This window comes from Betta splendens, chromosome 4, assembly GCF_900634795.4.
Source record: "Betta splendens chromosome 4, fBetSpl5.4, whole genome shotgun sequence".
Lineage (NCBI taxonomy): Eukaryota > Metazoa > Chordata > Actinopteri > Anabantiformes > Osphronemidae > Betta > Betta splendens.
Window position 1 is genome coordinate 32,867,662 of NC_040884.2, and position 19,053 is coordinate 32,886,714.

Here is a 19,053-nt window from a genome sequence, read left to right on the forward strand (position 1 = left end):
CAAGCGCTGACAGGCACCTGCCTGTAGTCTTCAAGCCTGGAGCTCAGTCCCAGCTTGTTCCACTTCCAGGCTGCGAAAAACTAATTTAATTTTGCCACAAATACACTGCCACAGTAATTACTTGTGAGTGAGCGTTGTCGTGTGCTTCACCAATTAAATTAGTCAACTTACAAAGACCACTCACGAAAAATAATAAATGAAGACTCAAGAAAACAAAACATATCAGCATATTAAAATCATTTATTGTGCTCCAGAAGAGTAATTACTATTTAACCAGAAAGAAAGACAAGTGACAAATAATCTACATTACAAATGCCAGACCACCTCACATAGTGTCCCCCCTCCCACATGGCATTTAAAAAACAAATCCATTACTTCTCACACTCTCAGGGTAAAAGTGAGGCTTGGCCGTTGATTCTGCTGCGGTTTGAGGTTGGGAGATGACACGTTGTGTTACATTCGTTCACAGTCTTTGTTCGTCCGGACGTCACTGACTCCCCTAGAACAGGGTTTCTTACTGCATGTGTGTTCAGGCCCCACCTCATACTCACCCCGCTGGACTGGCTCATGTACACAAATGAGAGAAGAAATGGAGATTTCCCCTTCGCTGAATGCTGGGCACAAGCGGAGCCTGGACGGGAGCCGTCTTTTCCTCGGCCACTTGGACGTGCGCGCTGGCCTTGTTTCTAGATCACTGCTCTTTACAAGTGCACAGCCAGTCCAATCCAAATGTAGTCTAATTCAAGATGAGCCAGAAAACATTAAACCAACACAATGTTCATAGTCTAAAAAATGCATACTGCAAAATCAAGTGAGAAGTAGCAGCATAGGAATTCCATTGCACTCATTAAGGGCTAATGTGTTTAAACACTACATTTTACCAAACAGACAAAACACCCTGCTCATGCGTGTACACGCCGTAACCCCACGTTTAAGGAAAGAGAATTTATTTTCAGAAGTCGACCAAATGTGAAATCTGTCCGAGCCACAGACTGATCAAACTATAAAGGTCCGCTCTTTCATTTGAGCAAAGTGTTTGGCAGCTGTTCCATGCTCACGTTTGCACGGGACACTGTATAAACAGTATAAACTATAATTTGAAGCTTCTTTTCCTCGTAAATTATTGTCCTGACAGGTTTCATGGTTATTAGCGCTCTGGTTAATATTCTATCAAAACGCAGGTGAGCGAGTGTTTAATAATGGAGCTGTTCAAGGTTCAAACTTTGACAACTTCTCATTGTTTCCATCTTCCCGGGAAACAATAAAAACTGATGTGTGTGATGTCAATAGATCTTTTTAATCCATGATTTACATGAACATACACGTGGTGAATAAGCACGTGTGTAAGTCGCTATTGCCATAAATTACAATAATAGGATTTGTTTAAATAATATACATGTGTGTTAATAGTCTACATCTGCTTTTGCATGTAGCCGTGTTGTCTCATTTCACATAGAATCAAATGACAATTACACAGGTATCATTTGTGGAAAGACACATGTTCTGTATGTTGGAATGGTTTAAACGAATGTCTGGTTTCCAGTTAACGTTTACATGATGTTAGCCCTGCTCTGTTTAGTCCTAGCCCTTGCTTCAAGCACATGTTATGTAAAGGTGAGCTGAGGATCTGGATAAATGAGCAACATTACCAATAAAGGTACATTATCAGACCAGTAGGGGTGCTGTTGATCTACGCACATCTGTTATCGTGTACAGTATGAACAGTGACACGTGTACACCCAGAGCATGGTGCTGGTATGACCACCAATGGATCCAATGCATGTTAATGTACAATAAAATTTATTATGGAAACTTGGAAAAAAAAACATCCATCCACAAAATGGCCTTTTCCTAAATGTTTTGGAGATAGGAAATGCATTTGTTTTCAGGCCTTATTAAGAAAATGAACCAGGCTTCAGAGAAAAAGCCGAATAACCCAAATAATTCACAGGGTACTTGTGTCTAATGTTCATCGGTGGACGCCGTATATAAAGCAAACCAATGCCTGTCCAGACAAAAACAAAACCTGAAACACAGCGAATGAATGTTTATCTGCACAGAATCTACGCATTTGGCTTCTTGTGGTTTTGTCATTCGGCAGTTAAAACCCAAAGGGTATGGGTTGTTCTACGGACCAGGTCTGAGAATGGCGCCCTCGACTATTCTGGAGTCCTTTTCTACAGTACATTCCTTTGGCTGTAGGTCTAAACGTTTTGCTTCAAGCACCTAAGCAAAAACTAAATACTCATAGTTTGTAAATGGTGTCTGCTGTGTCTGGCTTGTTTGTTTGACTTCTAAATACCACACTTCATTTCGTCAGTTCAGTGGGACTTTAGTAGCTGTTGTCTAATTAAATACCTTAAGTTACACTGTTTTGCAAGTGCTTTGACAGAACACTCGTCTTTCTTTTTATTTTGTTTATTCTGTTTTGTGTATTTCTTTAACCACCAGTGATGCAACAGTCCACATTAAAGCTGTGCTGTCTTGTGCACGTCTCCTGTAACACTTGTCTCCAGGGGTCTGAAGTTCAAACTACTACTTAAACACACAATTTGCAGTCTGCTTCTAACAGCCCAGCTTGTTTTGCAGGAACCTTCCTCTCTTCCTTGTTAGATCCTTTAGAACAGTCTGACGTGTACCCTCATTATGTAACGCTTGATTTGTGAGTCATACAGTTCCACTTCTCCAACAGCTCTCCAGCAGGACGGCTCGTTCAGTAACTCTTCTCTCTGTCAACATAGCAGTTTACAATTGCTTCAGGCAATTTCCATTTTTAACTATGTTGGAAATAATTCTTGGGCTGACCTTAGCTTTTCTCTCGTCGCTCACTCTACGGTTGGCTTGAATTTGTCTCCTACTGTATCATCACTTACAGGCTGAACCCATGACATGTTATCTGTCAATTAGCATGCATCCTGAGCTGCCAGCTACTATCACGGCCTTGCAATTGCTTGACTATTTACCCATCAATGCAATTACATGTTTAATTCAATAACTGACCCTTGCTATGGCCTGTGTCATCTCTCTGGAGAGCAGTGCTTGAACTGGGTGGGTGTTCACTAATGGGCTGATAAAACCCATGACATATTGCTGTGTTGTTTTTTTTCATTTTATACCAAAAACTGGTTCACTAATTTACAGCCAATAGTATTTCTTCTATAATAAAACAAGTAACTGCATTTCAAAACCTGACAAGTTGATATGAAGTAATTTTCCCAAAACTTGATTTTCAGTGAAATTAATGAAAAGGTTAAATATGTTAAAGGTGAATATCTGTGTATGTGTATGAATTCCAGGATTCTCCCCTCTGTGGCGGCCTGTGAAGTCCTTGACAACATGAAATGCTTTGACTGACTGGGTGTCCCAGACATTTAAACTACATTATATTGCTATAAAGATATATACTTTGTACATGTGGAGGTGTGTCATTAATTTAGCATGAAACATGTGGCCTAAAGGTGACAGCCTATCTGTGATGGTACAGTAGTCCTCTTGGCTAGTGTGCTAATCTACACATTTGTCTTACATATTGCCTGCTATAAATCTGGGCTTCAGCTACACCCACCCAGCACAGACGACAGCTCGAATGTGTATTTAAATATCTTGGTCTTTCTATTGATTTGCACAGAACTGGATTTTTGTTATTTAATCACAAATTTTCTATATGACTACTCCGTCAGCTACCAAGCCAGCTAAATTGCTTCCTTTTTCTTCAAGGCTCCCCTCCGTATGTTGTGAAATGAATTTCAGCCATCGCCTGTCTTGCAAAAACAAGGTCATGTTGCTTTTTATATGGGTCTAATAAATCTGGGCCCAAGTGCAAGCAATAAGGGCGTTAGCCTGTGTACAATAGGTAGATATCAGGAAGCTTGGAAAAACAAGGCCTAATTACTTGTTACATGAGCATGTGGGGAAGCGTTCATAATTACATACACTTTTATTTGCATATGTGTCTGTGTTTATCAAAATGAAGGATCAAGCTGAGACAGAAGGCAAGAAATACAGGATTGACAGTCCTTAAAGCCAAAGTTGATGCTGTTTGTGGCAGAAATCAGAATAATGTATCACGCTAGCCTTGGAATATTCCTTTTGGTTGGATCAAGCCCTAGTGCCTTAAGTCTTTTTTATGGCACGACAAACATATGATAATGCTGTTTTTTAATCAAAATCAAAACCAAAAAAAGAAAGACGAGCTGTTTATCCCACCATGCATCTTGCCTGCCTCAGTGTTACATGTGCACCTGTAGTCTGCTGTACTACAGCGCCTGTGAATGGGCCGAGAGGCCTGCACTCATCTCTCTCCACGTGTCTAGTGTACGTTTTACCTTTACCTTAGTAGCACATCAGTGCCATCCAGACTTGTATTTGATCATATTAGCCTTGCGGTCCAGGACGCTCCTCTCTGCCTGTTAGGTCACCACTTTACCTCTTACATAGCTCCAGCCTCCTCGGCGTTTAGATCAGGATTGCATTCTGCTTTGGCGTATGATGCCTTCCTACTCTGGTGGCTAACATTGTTAGCTGTAGAGGCTTCGCTGACCTGACAGCCTTGAAGGGAATGGTGAACTGAAAGCCTCTTGGATGTGAGTGGAAAACCATTAAGCTAAATAACCTGTCAGTGAATAAAAGAAGAGGCAGTATTGAATCTCCAATACAGTCAGAGTGCCTCCCCCAAAAAACATAAAACTAGCTCAGTAGTAGTAGCTCTTCAAAGTGAGGTAAGGTAAAGAGCAGTGAGTGTGGACTTCAGCTGCTCATTCTGCTTTTTACAACACAATGTGCCTCCACAAATAGTCGATCTTGGTTAATAATGAAGACGTGACTCTTGACCCATCCAGACCCAAGGTTTTCCTCTTGTCCACTTTAGTCGTGCTGTATATATTCATCTAGTTTTTTCTGCCTGTGCCTGGCCTCTCACCTGTATCAGTCATGTTCACGGATTCAGAGTTAACGGCTCCAAAATAAGAGATTCTTCCACCATGTTTTCTTATGCCAATGGGTGTAACTGTGTCACTCACTCACAATACAACTCCCAGTTAAAGTAAAATAAGGGCAATGGAATAAACAGTGCAGGTAATCACCTGTATAGGGTAAAAGTGGTTCAATAGGTAGAATAGCAAAGAACACTGATCTCAACTGAAGGTACAATGAAACTGATTGATACAGAGTGATGTGATTTACCCACTATCAAAATAGTACCAACACACAAAGTACAAAACTAGTCCTTAGATGCCCAGCCCCACTTAAGCTATACTAGGTTCTGCAAGTAAATTTTATTATATCCCGAGACCCCTCCCCTCTCTCCCTAACAACCTGGAACTGCGTTTCCCATGGTCCTGTGAGGGCGTGTGTTTTCCGAAGGAGGTCCTGTGAGGAGATCTGTCTGAAATTGCTCCAATGCAAAGGGAGAGGGTGAAAATTACTCTTTATAATGACATAATCAGCAGAGCAGCCATCAAGCAGATAAATTGTCATGCGCTTCGTGCTAAAATATCCAATTATCCTTTGTTCCCGAGCTCTCTGTGTTGAAGTTGGAACTGCCAGAAAGCCAGTAGGTGGGTCCGCCACGTCCTAGCGGTTCAGTCCTGCTGGCCTATTTGCAGTACAGATGTCCTCCCCAGGAGAAAAAGGCTTAAAAAGCCTTGGTGCTTAGTGTACAGATGTAGATATGTAAATAGGTTCTATACAATAAAATTGCTTCCAGTCCTCAAAAATAAATGAATTAAAAGTATCTGAGACATTTTTTCCTTAAAATTGCTCCTTTGTGCATACAGGGTGTCTTTCTTTCTCCATGGTTCCAGTATCATACATAGCTTCCATTTATGAAGGTAACACATGCCCAAATTGGTTTGCTATTCTGTGCGCCACAAGCAGAGTAATCTGCAGAGTGATGCCAAGGGAAAACAATATGTTTTCTTTCTTTTACAAAGTGCTCCCTCTTCTCACCTCCAAGGCGTGTCTGATGCTTTGTTCTGCTTCCAGATAATACTGTCAAGCAGTCATTTGTCAAAAGATCCCGAAGGCCATATCTGTCGCAAGAAAGGAAAGAAGTTTACTGTACCTTGTGTTGTCGCAGTATCAGAATAAAACTAAAAATAGCAAAGAAACAACATCCTCCTCTTTGTTTTCGCTTGTGGGGTTGTTTTATATCAGCTCTTCATGTGTACTTTTTTTTCTTCGTGTCTATTATTTAATTTTTTTAGAAAAAAAAATTATAATAATCTTTTTTTCCCTGTGGTCCAAACCCCCAGAAATCCCTCGATAATATTCCCCTGGGTTTCAACAGGGTGTTGTACAATCCCACTTTAATTCCATGGCTGTCTGGCAACTCTAGGCTGGCGTTTCAGCTTGTGACATATCTGTGTTTGTCAGCATGTCAGCCTGAAGTCTCTGCTGCAGCAGTGGCTGGAGCTTTTTTGCTTTAGCCACCAGAGTCCTGCCTGCGTGGGTGCATCCACAGGGCTATACCCGGGTGGTGGAGTGTGAGTGTGGGTGTGCATGTGGTAAGGTGTTGTTCTGCCCACTGCTGGGGAAGGTGTTGAAGGAATGGAGCGAGGCGATCCCCCCCATGGTGCTGGGGATCATAGTTATAGTGTTTGGTGTCATGAGCGGGATGTCATCTGGAGAGCGCCTCATGGCCAAAGTGTAGTCAGGTGGGCAGGCAGTCCTCAGCACCACGTCATGTGGGTGTAGAGAGTCGCCCATGCCCCTGCAGTCCCGCTCTAAATCCGAGTGCTGCTTCATCTGCAGGGACATGATCTCTTCTTCTTGAGTGTGAGCCAAGTCGTTGGTGGCGCTTCGCTGGGGGCTGCAGCGCCTGTGGACGTCATGCCGTCGCTTGTCCTTTTTGTAGTAAAGTGCAGCGAAGGCCAGAATGTTGAGGAAGAGCAGGGAAGCTCCCACAGCAATGGTCACAGACAACTCGGTGGAGTAGTCACGCTGGTCCACCAGGTGCGGCTGGTTGTGGCTGTCTTGGGTCTCGGTGGGGAACGGAGTTGGATTAGGACGCTTGGTCACGAGAACCTTGGTCTTTGGGGTACGATTAGTAGCTTCTGGTGGAGGAAGCTAATGCAGAAAAAAACAAAAAACAATGAATAGCAGCTGATTACTCCTGGGCTCCACACACATTTTCATGACTTACAGCACAAGGGCAATAAGCTGCACACTGAGAAAACGCCAAAGGCCAGGGCTCAAAGGTACATTTTGGTAGTTCATTTTTAGGATGGTGAAATATGATGAACATGATTTATCACTAACCTTTGTGGTGGTGGGGATGAGCTGAGTGACCTCATTGAGGCTGTGCAGATGAGGAACCAGCTCCAACCACAAGTTGACCTGAGGAGTGAGGTGAAATAAATTTAAGATACAGTAAATAACATATTTTGTGATGTGTAAATTCTAGAACCAAAGCCCTGCTGTACAGGTTAAAAATCCTCATTACTTCACTTTTCTTTAAAGTTCATTTACATCTATAATAAATATAAAAGAATTCATATGCAGCTTAGCTTGTTTGTATTTTCTGCTAAACGATTGATCTCTGAAGTTGGCAAGTAATGTTTGTCACTATATTCATTATATTATTTAATTATTATTATTTGTTATTTCATCATTTGGTCATTACATGACCAAACCCCTCCATTACCCTTTGATTTAGTTCTCCTTTGAGTGAAAAAAAACGTTATTGTCATCATCAATGACCATGAGGACACTTAGAAATCACGCTTGACCAGTGTAAATAACCAATCCAGGTTTGTCCAGATTAATGAAAATGTAAGGTTAAATTAAAAAGAAGCAGTACTAGAGTTATGCAGCAGCTACACGGTCCCTTCCTAAAATGTGTGTCTTCTACTGTTGTACATCATCGGACCAATAAACTACACTGAGTGATACGTGGTTGTACCTTGTTGGCGCGGTAGTGCTCTTTGACCCGGGGTTTCAGGCCAATGTGCAGATAAAGCTGGTCTTTTTGGTTGTAGCGTGTCCAGGCCACTTCTTCAAAGCGGTTGGGCTTTGGTGTGAATGAACTTGGTGTCCTGTGGGACAGGCTGGTTGGGATCCCTGAGGAGCAAAGACAAATGAATGCAATGACACCTGCTGATGCTTTATTTCAGCATAGAAGCCCCATTAAAACAGTGCATCAGTGGACATAGCGATTGTCCACTGTAAAGTAGGCGTTATGTCGTTGAGCAGTTACAGGGAACAGGACGCATTTTGAGGCATGACTGTCTGGTTATTAAAATTCTAATCTGACCTAAGTGTAGCGTACCTCGGGCTAATCAGTGTAATTATGAAAATACTAGGAGGTGATGGTGAGATGCAGCCCCCAGGTTTCATCAAATTTTAATCAACAGTGTCTGAATATCACACCTGATAAAATCAAAAAAGGTCAAAAGGGCTATTATTTCTCACAGATTATTGTGGTTTCTAAAAATTTAGATTTAGTGTCCCTTAGATAACCTATGATGTTTTGGTTTCATGGTTATTTTCAAATTCATGTGTGTGTGTGAGTGTTTAATGCAACATTAAGCCACTCTACAGTAAAGCCTATTCCATATGAATAGGCCTCATTCATTTGTTTTACTAGAAATGCAGAGGAGCCAGGACCAGAAAGGGATACCATGTTAAGTGGAGCCACTTAGACTTAGTCTGAACTTAACAGAGCCAGTCATGGAGCTGTGGAGGCCCATTTAGACCCAGTGAGCGCCCCATTGTCCGACAGCGGCATATGGAGCCAGCCAGGCCTCATCAGGAGCACACTTAAACCATTCAAATTGGCGACATAAATCTCCCAGGTACCCCCGGCATTCCATGTCAATTTGGGGTTATATATGTTAGATCATTAGTGCCTTTCTGTTCCCCTCAGGGCAGCTGGGCAGCAGAAAGAAAAAGCCAATGTCCCTCTGTTACATTCTTGAAAACAATTACTGCCATGACTATCTGCTCAAAAGCAACATGAGGCAAAAGTGGGTAGAGGGATTTTATTTGGAATTTTTTTTGTAAATAAGACGCCACATCCCAGGCTCTGACCTCTGACATCATGAAGGCTTTTGAGAGGCTGATCCTGGACTCCCTGCATTCTCTGGTCAAACCCTCAGTCGATCCCCTCCAGTTTGCATATCAACCCCACCTAGGAGTGAATAACGCCATCATACATGGACTACCTCACCAACTGCCCCCAGTGCGTCCGCCTGCAGAACTGTGTCTGACACCGTGGTCTGCAGCACAGAAGCTCCACAGGAGACAGTCCTGTCTCCCTTCCTCTTCACCCTGTACACCTCAGACTTCAGGTACAACTCAGACTCCTGTCATCTCCAAGTGACCGAGTGCAAATACCTGGGAGTGTACTTGGACAATAAACTGGACTGGAAAAAGTAGGCAAAGAAATTTCCCTCTGGGAATAATGACGTTTGTTTGAATCTTGAATTTATAGAATACCCACTAGAGTGTAGAGACCATGAACACAATAGTACAACTCAGTGCTCCATATTTACAATTGTTACTAGCTTGCAGTGGTAATTGATGAAGTGTTTTATGAAGAAATGCTGAACTAATAAAAAACTAAGTATTGTCCTGTTCAGTGAAATGATTGATCCTGCTCAATAAAATGACTCTTCAATCATTTGCATCATGCAGCTACTGATGTACTGTAAATTGGGTGGTACTGTATAATAAATTAAGCTCCTTTATTATACTGTACTTTATTTTTAATGGGCCTCCTGGAAAACCACATTTAGAGTATTAACAGTTTTACCACATTGTATAAGCTGCAGTTTAGAGCTTTGGAACCATTTACCAAATGTTCTTTAAATATACTGTATCTACATACTGTAGGTGAGTGTTTCGGGGCTCTTGTATGTGTCACAGTTTATATAGTTTATCTGGTTCAATAATGATGCCGTATCCTGTCTTAGCAGCCACATATTGCACAGTGTATGATGTCATAGTACCCTGTCTTGGCAAAGTTAGTCCAGTAGGTCATTACGACAGCACTGAGCATGACGTCATTCTTGGAGAAGTTGCAGGGGAACAGCTCGGCGGTCCATCATCGGTAACCCGAACACATAAGGGATCTCATCACCATGTGCTGCGTCTGCCCACGGTGGAACCTGAAGAGCAGCAGAAGAATCCAATCAGATCACTGTTATTACATTTATGTGGCACACGCGATGCTAAAAGGCATCGGTTTCTCGGCTGACACACAATGGAAATTGAGCTGATGCTCCCAAACACAGGCAGATCAATCTAGCTGGAAAAATATATTCGTTTCAGAGAAGAGGAAATTAGATATGTTTTTAATATTCTTTTGCTCACCTTATCTGGCCCATTATTCAGTGCAAGGAGAGAAATAATAAAAAAATGGCTCTAAAAAGACAAATTGTCTTTGGATTAATTTCAAACTGAAATTCTGAACTCACTGTCACTAGGTGTAGCAGGTTCAACACAAAAAGCGACAAAAAGAAGTGTTTAATCAACTCGTATCTGTCTCCCAGGACCTTCAAAGTAATGATTAACAAAATCTGCATTTCACATGTGAACTAAGAGAAAGGAGCCAGGAGGCAGATGTGAAGTCGGCACATCATTCACATTCACGTGCAATAATGTAAATGGCCTGATAGTGAGACTATTGTTACTAAAACTTGCATAAAGTGGTCAGTGTTAGCACTTAGTAAACATAACTCAAAAGTGTGGATGTTCTTTGAGCTTCAGAGCTGGTAAATTCAAATAAAATACTATTAGATTACTGAAGTGGACAAGGAACCAACAGCGTTTCTCTATGTTTGACATCCAAAGCAATTACACAGGTGACACAATAAACCACCATAAAAATAACAGTGAGTACTGGGAAGTCCATCACGAAGCAACCATCACGCATGTGTAACGCAGACACACCTGTTCTGTCTGGCAGTGGTGGTAGAAGGCGTAAAAGTATGTTGGCGACCCAAAGCTGGAGTGCAGGTCGGCCGTGGCCACGGCCGGCGCCACCCACTGGTGGTCGGTGAACAGCGCCAGCAGCGTCTTCCGCCGCGTCTCTGGGTTGTGCCTGTCGGCCCAGTCCGTGTACATGAACTTGATGGTCTCCCTGAGGATGTCTTTTCCTTCCGGGTAGCCGTAGAGGTCGTCCACAAAGCTGGACACGGCGTAGTCAAAGTCGTTAGCCTGGACGCCGTTCTCGTTGTCCACAATGAGCTCCACAAACTTCAGGCCCTCGCCCTGGTTCACCCCCAGCATTATGTCATAGTTGAGGAACTCGCCTAAAACGAAATGGTTCAAGTGGTGGCGAAAGTGCAAACATGATGTAAGAACACTGTTACTTTTTATTGCTGCATCTTAAACCCACCTTGCTCCATGAGTATCTGAGGGTCATCGGGTATAACATCTCCATCAATAACGGGACCAAAGGCGATGTGGTAGCGGGCGGGCTGGATGTCCTGATCCACAAGCTCCTTGTAATGTTTCCTCTGCAGACACAGCACGAGCTCCACCGTGTCCTGCAGGTTGCAGCCCACCTTCCTGGCCAGCATGCGCGCGTACTTAGCGGGCTGGAAACTGACGGCCCAGCTGGACAGGGCTGTGCCGCTCTGGGCAATGGCTCTCTGGAAAAGACCTGGAGGGAAGGATCGGAGAGCAGGAGAAGGACATAAGAGGGGTTCAGAGCTACTTCAGTCATATAGTGGCATGTCATTTCCTAAAGAACTCAGAATTAGGCTTTTCCCATAATACGCATACGTACAATGGCTGTAGCCGCACCAATAGAAGTCTAATCTTTGTATCCACCTTTCCTCCAAAGCACAGAAAGTAATGTGACAAACTCATTCCAGAGGCTCAGAGCTACTGACTATCTACTGACTCACATCGCGGAGTTTCATGTGAACTCCTCTGTGTTCCTTACCTTTGGTGGAGTTGCTCCAGCGGTTGCCCTCAGAGTAGTGTGACAGTGTCAGCAGGTTGACACAGGAAGCTCCAGCACCTGAGCCAAACACTGTGATACGTAACGGGTCACCGCCGAAGGCGCCGATGTTCTCACTGGTCCAGCGCAGAGCCTGGATCTGATCCAACAAGCCGTAGTTGCCTTTGGCTGCCTGGTCGCCTGTACTCAGGAACCCTGCACGGGAAAAGAAGAAACCATTACAGAATATATGTTAGGGCAAAATGGTTCCATGGCAATAACTATACTTCGTTTCAGACAGAATGACATTAAATAAAACAACTGCTCATTGGAGAAAAATGTTTTGCAATAGCCATCATTACATCAGCTTGTATCAAAGTAGAAAACCCCAACCTCATCCGATAAACAGATACAGGTACATAGTAGTTACTACATCAACACTGGGATCAGACGACCTCTACTAAAAGAAACAAAAATGTAGCTCATAACTGTCAGTAGATAAAAAGACTTTTCCCTTGGGTGTGGTTATGCTATCAGCCACGTACAATGCACCGCACAATTACAATGTACCTCCACCTGCTTGTACCAGACAAGTCCAACGTCACCTGCATGAGCTGTACACACCTTTTTAAAGGCCTTATTGTAATGATAGCAGCATATGACTCATGAGCCACATCACTGACCTCAGCACCATTACACCTAGTGTTGATGTTTCATGATGTGAACAGACATTTTATATAAATGAAATCCAGAATTCTGCCTTTTTTATGATGCAAATTAATGTAAATGTTGTTAAAAGGCTGATAAGAATGTGTGTACAGCGTTTACCTGATAAAAGGCATTTTCTGTAAGATTGTGTTATGTTTCTATTTAGACCCAAAGAGCTACAGTAAATATAAATTGTGTTTTGGAGGTTTTCATTTATTCTTGAATATATTTTTCAAACCTCTTCTTCCGCCAACAATTGTATAAGTAAACTAACAAAAAATAATAATCTGCACACAATTACCTACAGGGTCTGATGATAATGATGGTACAGTATGAATGGATTATCTTGATTGTGGTATTAATTGTTTGAGTTTCCTCATCCTGTCGTCGTGACAATGCCTCCTCCTCTTCATCCCAGAATTGCTTTAACTCCAGCACCACCTCCTACAATGACCCATCTGTTTTCCTCCCTCTTCAATTAAACCTGTGGCACTCAATGCCAGTCAATGCCACTGTGTAAAGATTCAGTGCTAGTGAGGTATGAAAGTACTGATGAGATAAGGCACCTCAAGTATGCCCACAGGAGAACTCTGGTCTTTTAGAACAATTTCATGCCCAACGATTACCTGCCTTCAGCAGGTAATGGAGCTTTACTACGCTTTTAGCTTGGAGCCGCCCCCATCAACCCCATCCATGAGACGTCCTTTATTATCCACCCTTACATATTTCCAGCTCTGTTTTTGTACTGTACACATCATTGTCACTCTTTAGCTACATCGAGAACTCATTTCCCGTCAACAGTACCGTTTATTAGTGCATCAAATGAGAGGCATGTGTTCACCAGCACCACATGCTCCTATAATCGTCTGCCATCACTAAATAATCGTCATCCCTAAACATTCAGTACTGTACATGTCTCCATGGTGACAGCTGGTGCAAACTATTCAGCATTAGCAAAAATAAAAGTCAGAATGTGTGGTTCTGACCTTTACGATACTACGATAATGAAACTTCCTAAAAGTGTTCCTAAAGCTAAAATTAAACCAATGTCCGCTTTCTGCCTCATACTGTACATCCTCATGCAACTCACAGCGGCTGCATACAGTTTGTCGACACAGCACATTAGCATCTGTGTTCCCACACTGACAAGCCTGCAGACCCACACGTCCCTTTCCTGTCTAATTGAGTTCATTCTTTTCTGATTCCGTCCCACTGGCTTGTTTATTTATTTGTGTGTTTGTTGATCAAAGTCTAATCTGGTGGAGGCAACAGCATCCATCTACAAGAGAGAATTTAATTGATTCAATTTAGCTGCACGTGCAGGGATGGGCTGCAATCACAAAGGAGGCAGAAGAATGATTAGTAGGCCAAGCGCCGGTGGTGGAGCAGGGCAGGGCGCACGCACGCACAAACACGCACACACGCACGCACGCACAGACACGCACAAACACGCACGCAAGCACAAACACACGCATGCACGCACACACGCACAAACACACGCACGCACGCACAAACACACGCAGGCACGCACAGACACGCACAAACATGCACACACACGCAAGCACGCACAAACACGCACGCACAAACACACGCATGCACGCACGCACAAACATGCACACGCACGCACAAACGCACGCACACACAAACATGCAAGCACACACAAACATGCACACACAAACACGCATGCAAACACACACGCACAAACACACGCATGCATGCACGCACAAACACACGCATGCACGCACGCACAAACATGCACACGCACGCACAAACGCACGCACACACAAACATGTAAGCACACACAAACATGCACGCACAAACACGCAAGCACGCACAAAACCACACAAGCACGCATGCACACTCACTGCAGACAGTGCCTTAATATATTAGGCTGCTCCATCAGTAATATAGGAGTACTTCAAATGCTGTTCATACATGTAAGTGCTGCCATTGCTGATTTGCTTGTAGTGCGTGTGGTGTTTTGTGTTACCATGTGACCCTTATAAAGCACCAGAGGTTCACATCATTGACGGTGGATGGAACGTGAATATGTTTAGAATGAATGGGAGTCATAAACACAGCGGTAAAATATTCCCTGACAACAACTTTCTATTAAGAAAGAAATATGACCTTGCAATACAATATTAAGTTTGGTGAATACAGTGTTGTTAAACTTTAGCATTTTTTCTGTTGACAGAATGAAAAGAAAAGGGGATTAAGCCGAAAAGGTCATCTTTTCAGCTTGAAAGTGTTAGGAAATGAGTTGTATCAGACGCGGCTAGAAGTTGCTGAGGCCCGTCGCTGTAAACCACTGAAGCACTGCCTCATCTGCTGTATTAGCTCAAACACTCTAACCTTTGATGTGCTCAAGGACTATGGGGTGCCAAATGTAAAAGGAGCACCTATAACTAGTTTTCTCACATTTAACTAAATGACACAACATGTTTTCTCACATTTAGTTAAATGTGAGAAAATTTGAAAAAAATTTTAATTGTAAATGTTAAATGTAAATGTAAATGTTAAATGTAAATGTTAAATGTAAATGTTAAATGTTAAATGTAAATGTTAAATGTAAATGTTAAATGCTAAATGTAAATGTTAAATGTAGATGTTAAATGTAAATGTTAAATGTAAATGTTAAATGTAAATGTTAAATGCTAAATGTTAAATGTAAATGTTAAATGTAAATGTTAAATGTTAAATGTAATTGTTAAATGTTCGCCGAGTGTAAACTGAATATTCATGAATGGGTAAGTAGACTCCATCCCTACCCTCAAACAGCGCTAGTCTCAGATCAGAGACGCCTCAAACAGTGCGCGCAAACCCCGCCCACATCTGATCTGGAAACTTTTGTTTTTAGCCTGGATGTAACTTCGGCTAGCTAGTATAGTTAGCCAACTAATTCTCCACCGGCGCCACAGAAATATTCTTTTTAAACCTACTTGACTCCCCATTAATGGGTGTTTACGACAGAACGGCAGTTTGAAGCGGAGCCTCAGCCCGCACACCCTGCCGTTACAGCCCGTTCATCTCCCCCAACGGGAGGGAGTTGGGAGCTGGCGGCCATGATGGCTTCGACTTCGGCTTCTCTCCAGATATTTTCGTGCACCAGAATCCAGAGTCAGGATGCTTGGCTCGGAGGTCTAAATGCGTTACTGTTGAACGTTGTTGAAGTCCAGCGTCTACTGATCTTGTAGTACCGAGCTGCTTTTGAGGGTAAGGATGGTAGTCTACGTTGCCCATTCATGAATATTCAGTTTTACACTCGGCGAACATTAACCATTTACATTTAACATTACATTTAACATTTAACATTTACATTTAAACATTTACATTTAACATTTAACATTAACATTTACATTTAAAACATTTGCATTTAACACTTTAACATTTAAGGATTTAACATTTAACATAGATTTTAAAAGTTTACAGTTAACATTTAACATTTAACATTTAGCATTTATATTTACACATTTAACATTTACATTTATATTTAACATGTTCACATTTATATTACAGTTACATTTATATTTAACATTTACATTTTGACTTTTGCACATTTAACTAAATGTGAGAAAACATGTTGTGTCATTTAGTTAAATGTGAGAAAACTAGTTATAGGTGCTACTTTTACATTTGGCACCCCATAAAGGACTCAAGTGTCTCAAATGATCACATCACATCTCCTGCTTTATTCACACTGAAAGAAACTAGATTATTGTGACTCTTCAGGCCTTTGTGATTGATAGTGTGTGTTTTTCCACGTGGTGCGTGACATGTCGTTTGTGATCGGGCAGAATCCCGCATTTCTTTGAGAGTTTTTATTGCTTTACTAGAATAAACGAGCATTCTTTGGGGTGTAGGAACTTCAACTGAAAGGCAATAATACTTGGCAACACATAAACTACCACAATAACTCATCTCACATGCCCACACTTCAGGCAGAGAGCGTCACTGAATGCTTGGGTGCTGTGTGGCTTTCACAGAGAGAACAGAAAGGCTTCAGCTCTATGCTGAAAATGCTGAGTTTTATCAGCTTCCGGCTGCGACGAGGCCAGACACATTCCGCTTTCCTCCCCTGTGTGGCATAGATCACAGGCGTGTATGTCTGGGCTTTGGCTAAAAGTCACAGTCTGTGATCTCTGCAATGGCTGCTCGGCCTCTAAGCTCCCTGAGATGACAATATTCAGGTGAATCCTGATCCAGGAATCCAGCTTTTATCCCCACTATCTCTGTCGAACCGGAGAGAAAATGCCGAGACCAATGGAAAGTTGGGAGACTCCTTTCTCTGCACACATCTATTTCCAACAGTCACGGTCTGTGGACCATAATCCTCCCTCGCTTTCTTCTGTTTTTCACTGTGGCTTTTTGAGTCTTGATGTTGAAAGGAGAAAAAAGAAGAAAGTGCAAGACAAAGAGGCATCAGCGATGCAGGTAAAGTGCAAGCAGAATAAAGAAAGTACTGGATGTTAGAGTGGGGGCAAAGAAGCTAAATTGCAACAACAGTGAATACTGGGAGCAGGAAAACAAGAAATACAGAAACAAAACGCATCTGCTGCAAAGGGACACTTTTCACTTTTAAAAAAAAAATATTGTTTCTAAATTAGGTCTCAGGACAAGTACCTGAGCTGGACTTTGTACTTCAATTCATTGTGAAACTGCTCCTTTTAGTCACTGATCAGTTCTTCAGTAAGCGGTTATCGTGTCCTAAGTTATGGGTTAGTTTTTTGCTACTATCTGAGAGACGCTCAGATGACCAGTTATTTTGGAACACCTGAACACAATCACAGTACAGGTAGGGTCACCCGAACAACAACATCTCCCCTCGCGGTGCTTCACAACCCACACATGCCCACAATGCTCAGCGACCCGGAACCCCCCAGGCCGCTACAATATAATAAACACAAGCCAAATTGTAATGCAACTCTCAACCACTATGTACTGTATCTATGTCAAAAAATATTCTGTGCATATATGAGGCGCCGAATGCAAAAGGAGCATGTACTGTAAAACTAGTTTTCTCACATTTAGCTAAATGGGAAAAGTATGAATACAAATGATAAATATAAATGTAAATGTTGAATGTTAAATGTTCGCTGAGTGTAAAACTGAATATTCATGACATCAGCAAATAGACTCCACCCCTACCCTCAAACAGCGCTTGTTAAGCTGATCTCAGATCAGTGAGATGGACTCAAACACCTCAAACAGTGCGCACAGCCCCGCTCACATTACATTCAGCACCCCATATGCACATAGTAGCAAACAGCTGTGTAACATCACAAAGTAAGAACTGAAATTTGAAGCATCATATTCTATTCAGAACTAGTCATACATTGATTTTTCAGTGTCGGAGAGAAGTGCAGCCAGCTAGCAGTGAGTGAGGCGGCTGAATGAAATGAATGATACCACGTTAATAATGTTAATGCATGTTTTTCATACAGTTTCAAAGCAGCCAATCACAAAGCTTCAAATCCTGTCTCCATGGAGACACAAACTCGTGATCACAACTGAGTGCTGCTTACTTATCCAGACAAAAGGTTCAAGGTTATTAGTAGAAAATGCCTCAGAAACTCAAAGTGTTTAAGTTAGTAGATAAACAAAGATGTAAAATTCGTTTACAGTGTAATGACACAATCAGATCTGAGAAAGCAGTTAAAGTCAACATATGGACGGTCCACAAACTGATGAAGTGAGCGGCTGATGAGGCTGTAGCTGTTATACTGGAGCTGTGGACTGACCAGTTACTGCTGATTGAAGAATGCTGAATTAAAAAATGATGTTCACATTAGATATTCTATTGTTAATGTTAGATTTGACCACATTTGTAATAAATACACATTTCCGGGTGATTGTATCAAAATGTAGTAATCTCAAAAGTGTGCAATTGATTTATTTACATGTAGGTTATTTTTAGATATTTAGCAGAAGATGTGCATGTAAACTGAGCTAATCTTTGAGCTCATTAGTGTAACTGATTCCATGTTTTGCTGTTGTCACGCGGTGATGCTAGTGTCTACCAGGAGATGATTGACAGCAGCCTGCATGCGTGGAAGCCTAATACTCAGCGCCGTCCTCATAATGTCAGCATTTTATTAAAAACTGGTTGTGTTCCAGCTCCAGCAGAGAACCCATGACATTATTTTCAGACTTCATAAAGTTCCGCCAAGAGCTATGCAGCAGAAACTCCAAACAGACAGGAGTAAACTAATATCAATTTGTCAAATACTTCTAAGTGATATTTGCACACAAATGAGTTTTTCGTGTTTTCTCCACACCTGCCGTAAACACACAGAAAAATAATATTGAGCAGCTCTAAGGACTGTCCAGGAGCACAAGCGCTGACCTCACGTGCTCCCTCTCCCTCCCTACGCTGGGCGTCTGCTCAACAAACAAATGGTGCAAGTCTTTAGCGCATCTATAGCTGCTACGGCCCTGCAGACAGTGGCTGAGGAATA

General features: G+C 42.2%; 1 protein-coding gene across 1 annotated transcript in view; it reads right to left on the reverse strand.

Annotated features, from left to right (window-relative positions):
* Nucleotides 1-222: 222 nt before the first annotated feature.
* Nucleotides 223-19,053, reverse strand: part of nlgn1 (neuroligin 1) — a 232,549-nt gene continuing 213,718 nt past the window's right edge. The window contains 9 exon segments of the mRNA XM_029146219.2: nt 223-7,065; nt 7,258-7,335; nt 7,901-8,011; nt 8,013-8,058; nt 9,948-10,040; nt 10,042-10,106; nt 10,891-11,252; nt 11,339-11,605; nt 11,891-12,103. Coding sequence (XP_029002052.2) covers nt 6,463-7,065; nt 7,258-7,335; nt 7,901-8,011; nt 8,013-8,058; nt 9,948-10,040; nt 10,042-10,106; nt 10,891-11,252; nt 11,339-11,605; nt 11,891-12,103 — 1,838 coding nt within the window. The 3' untranslated portion in view covers nt 223-6,462.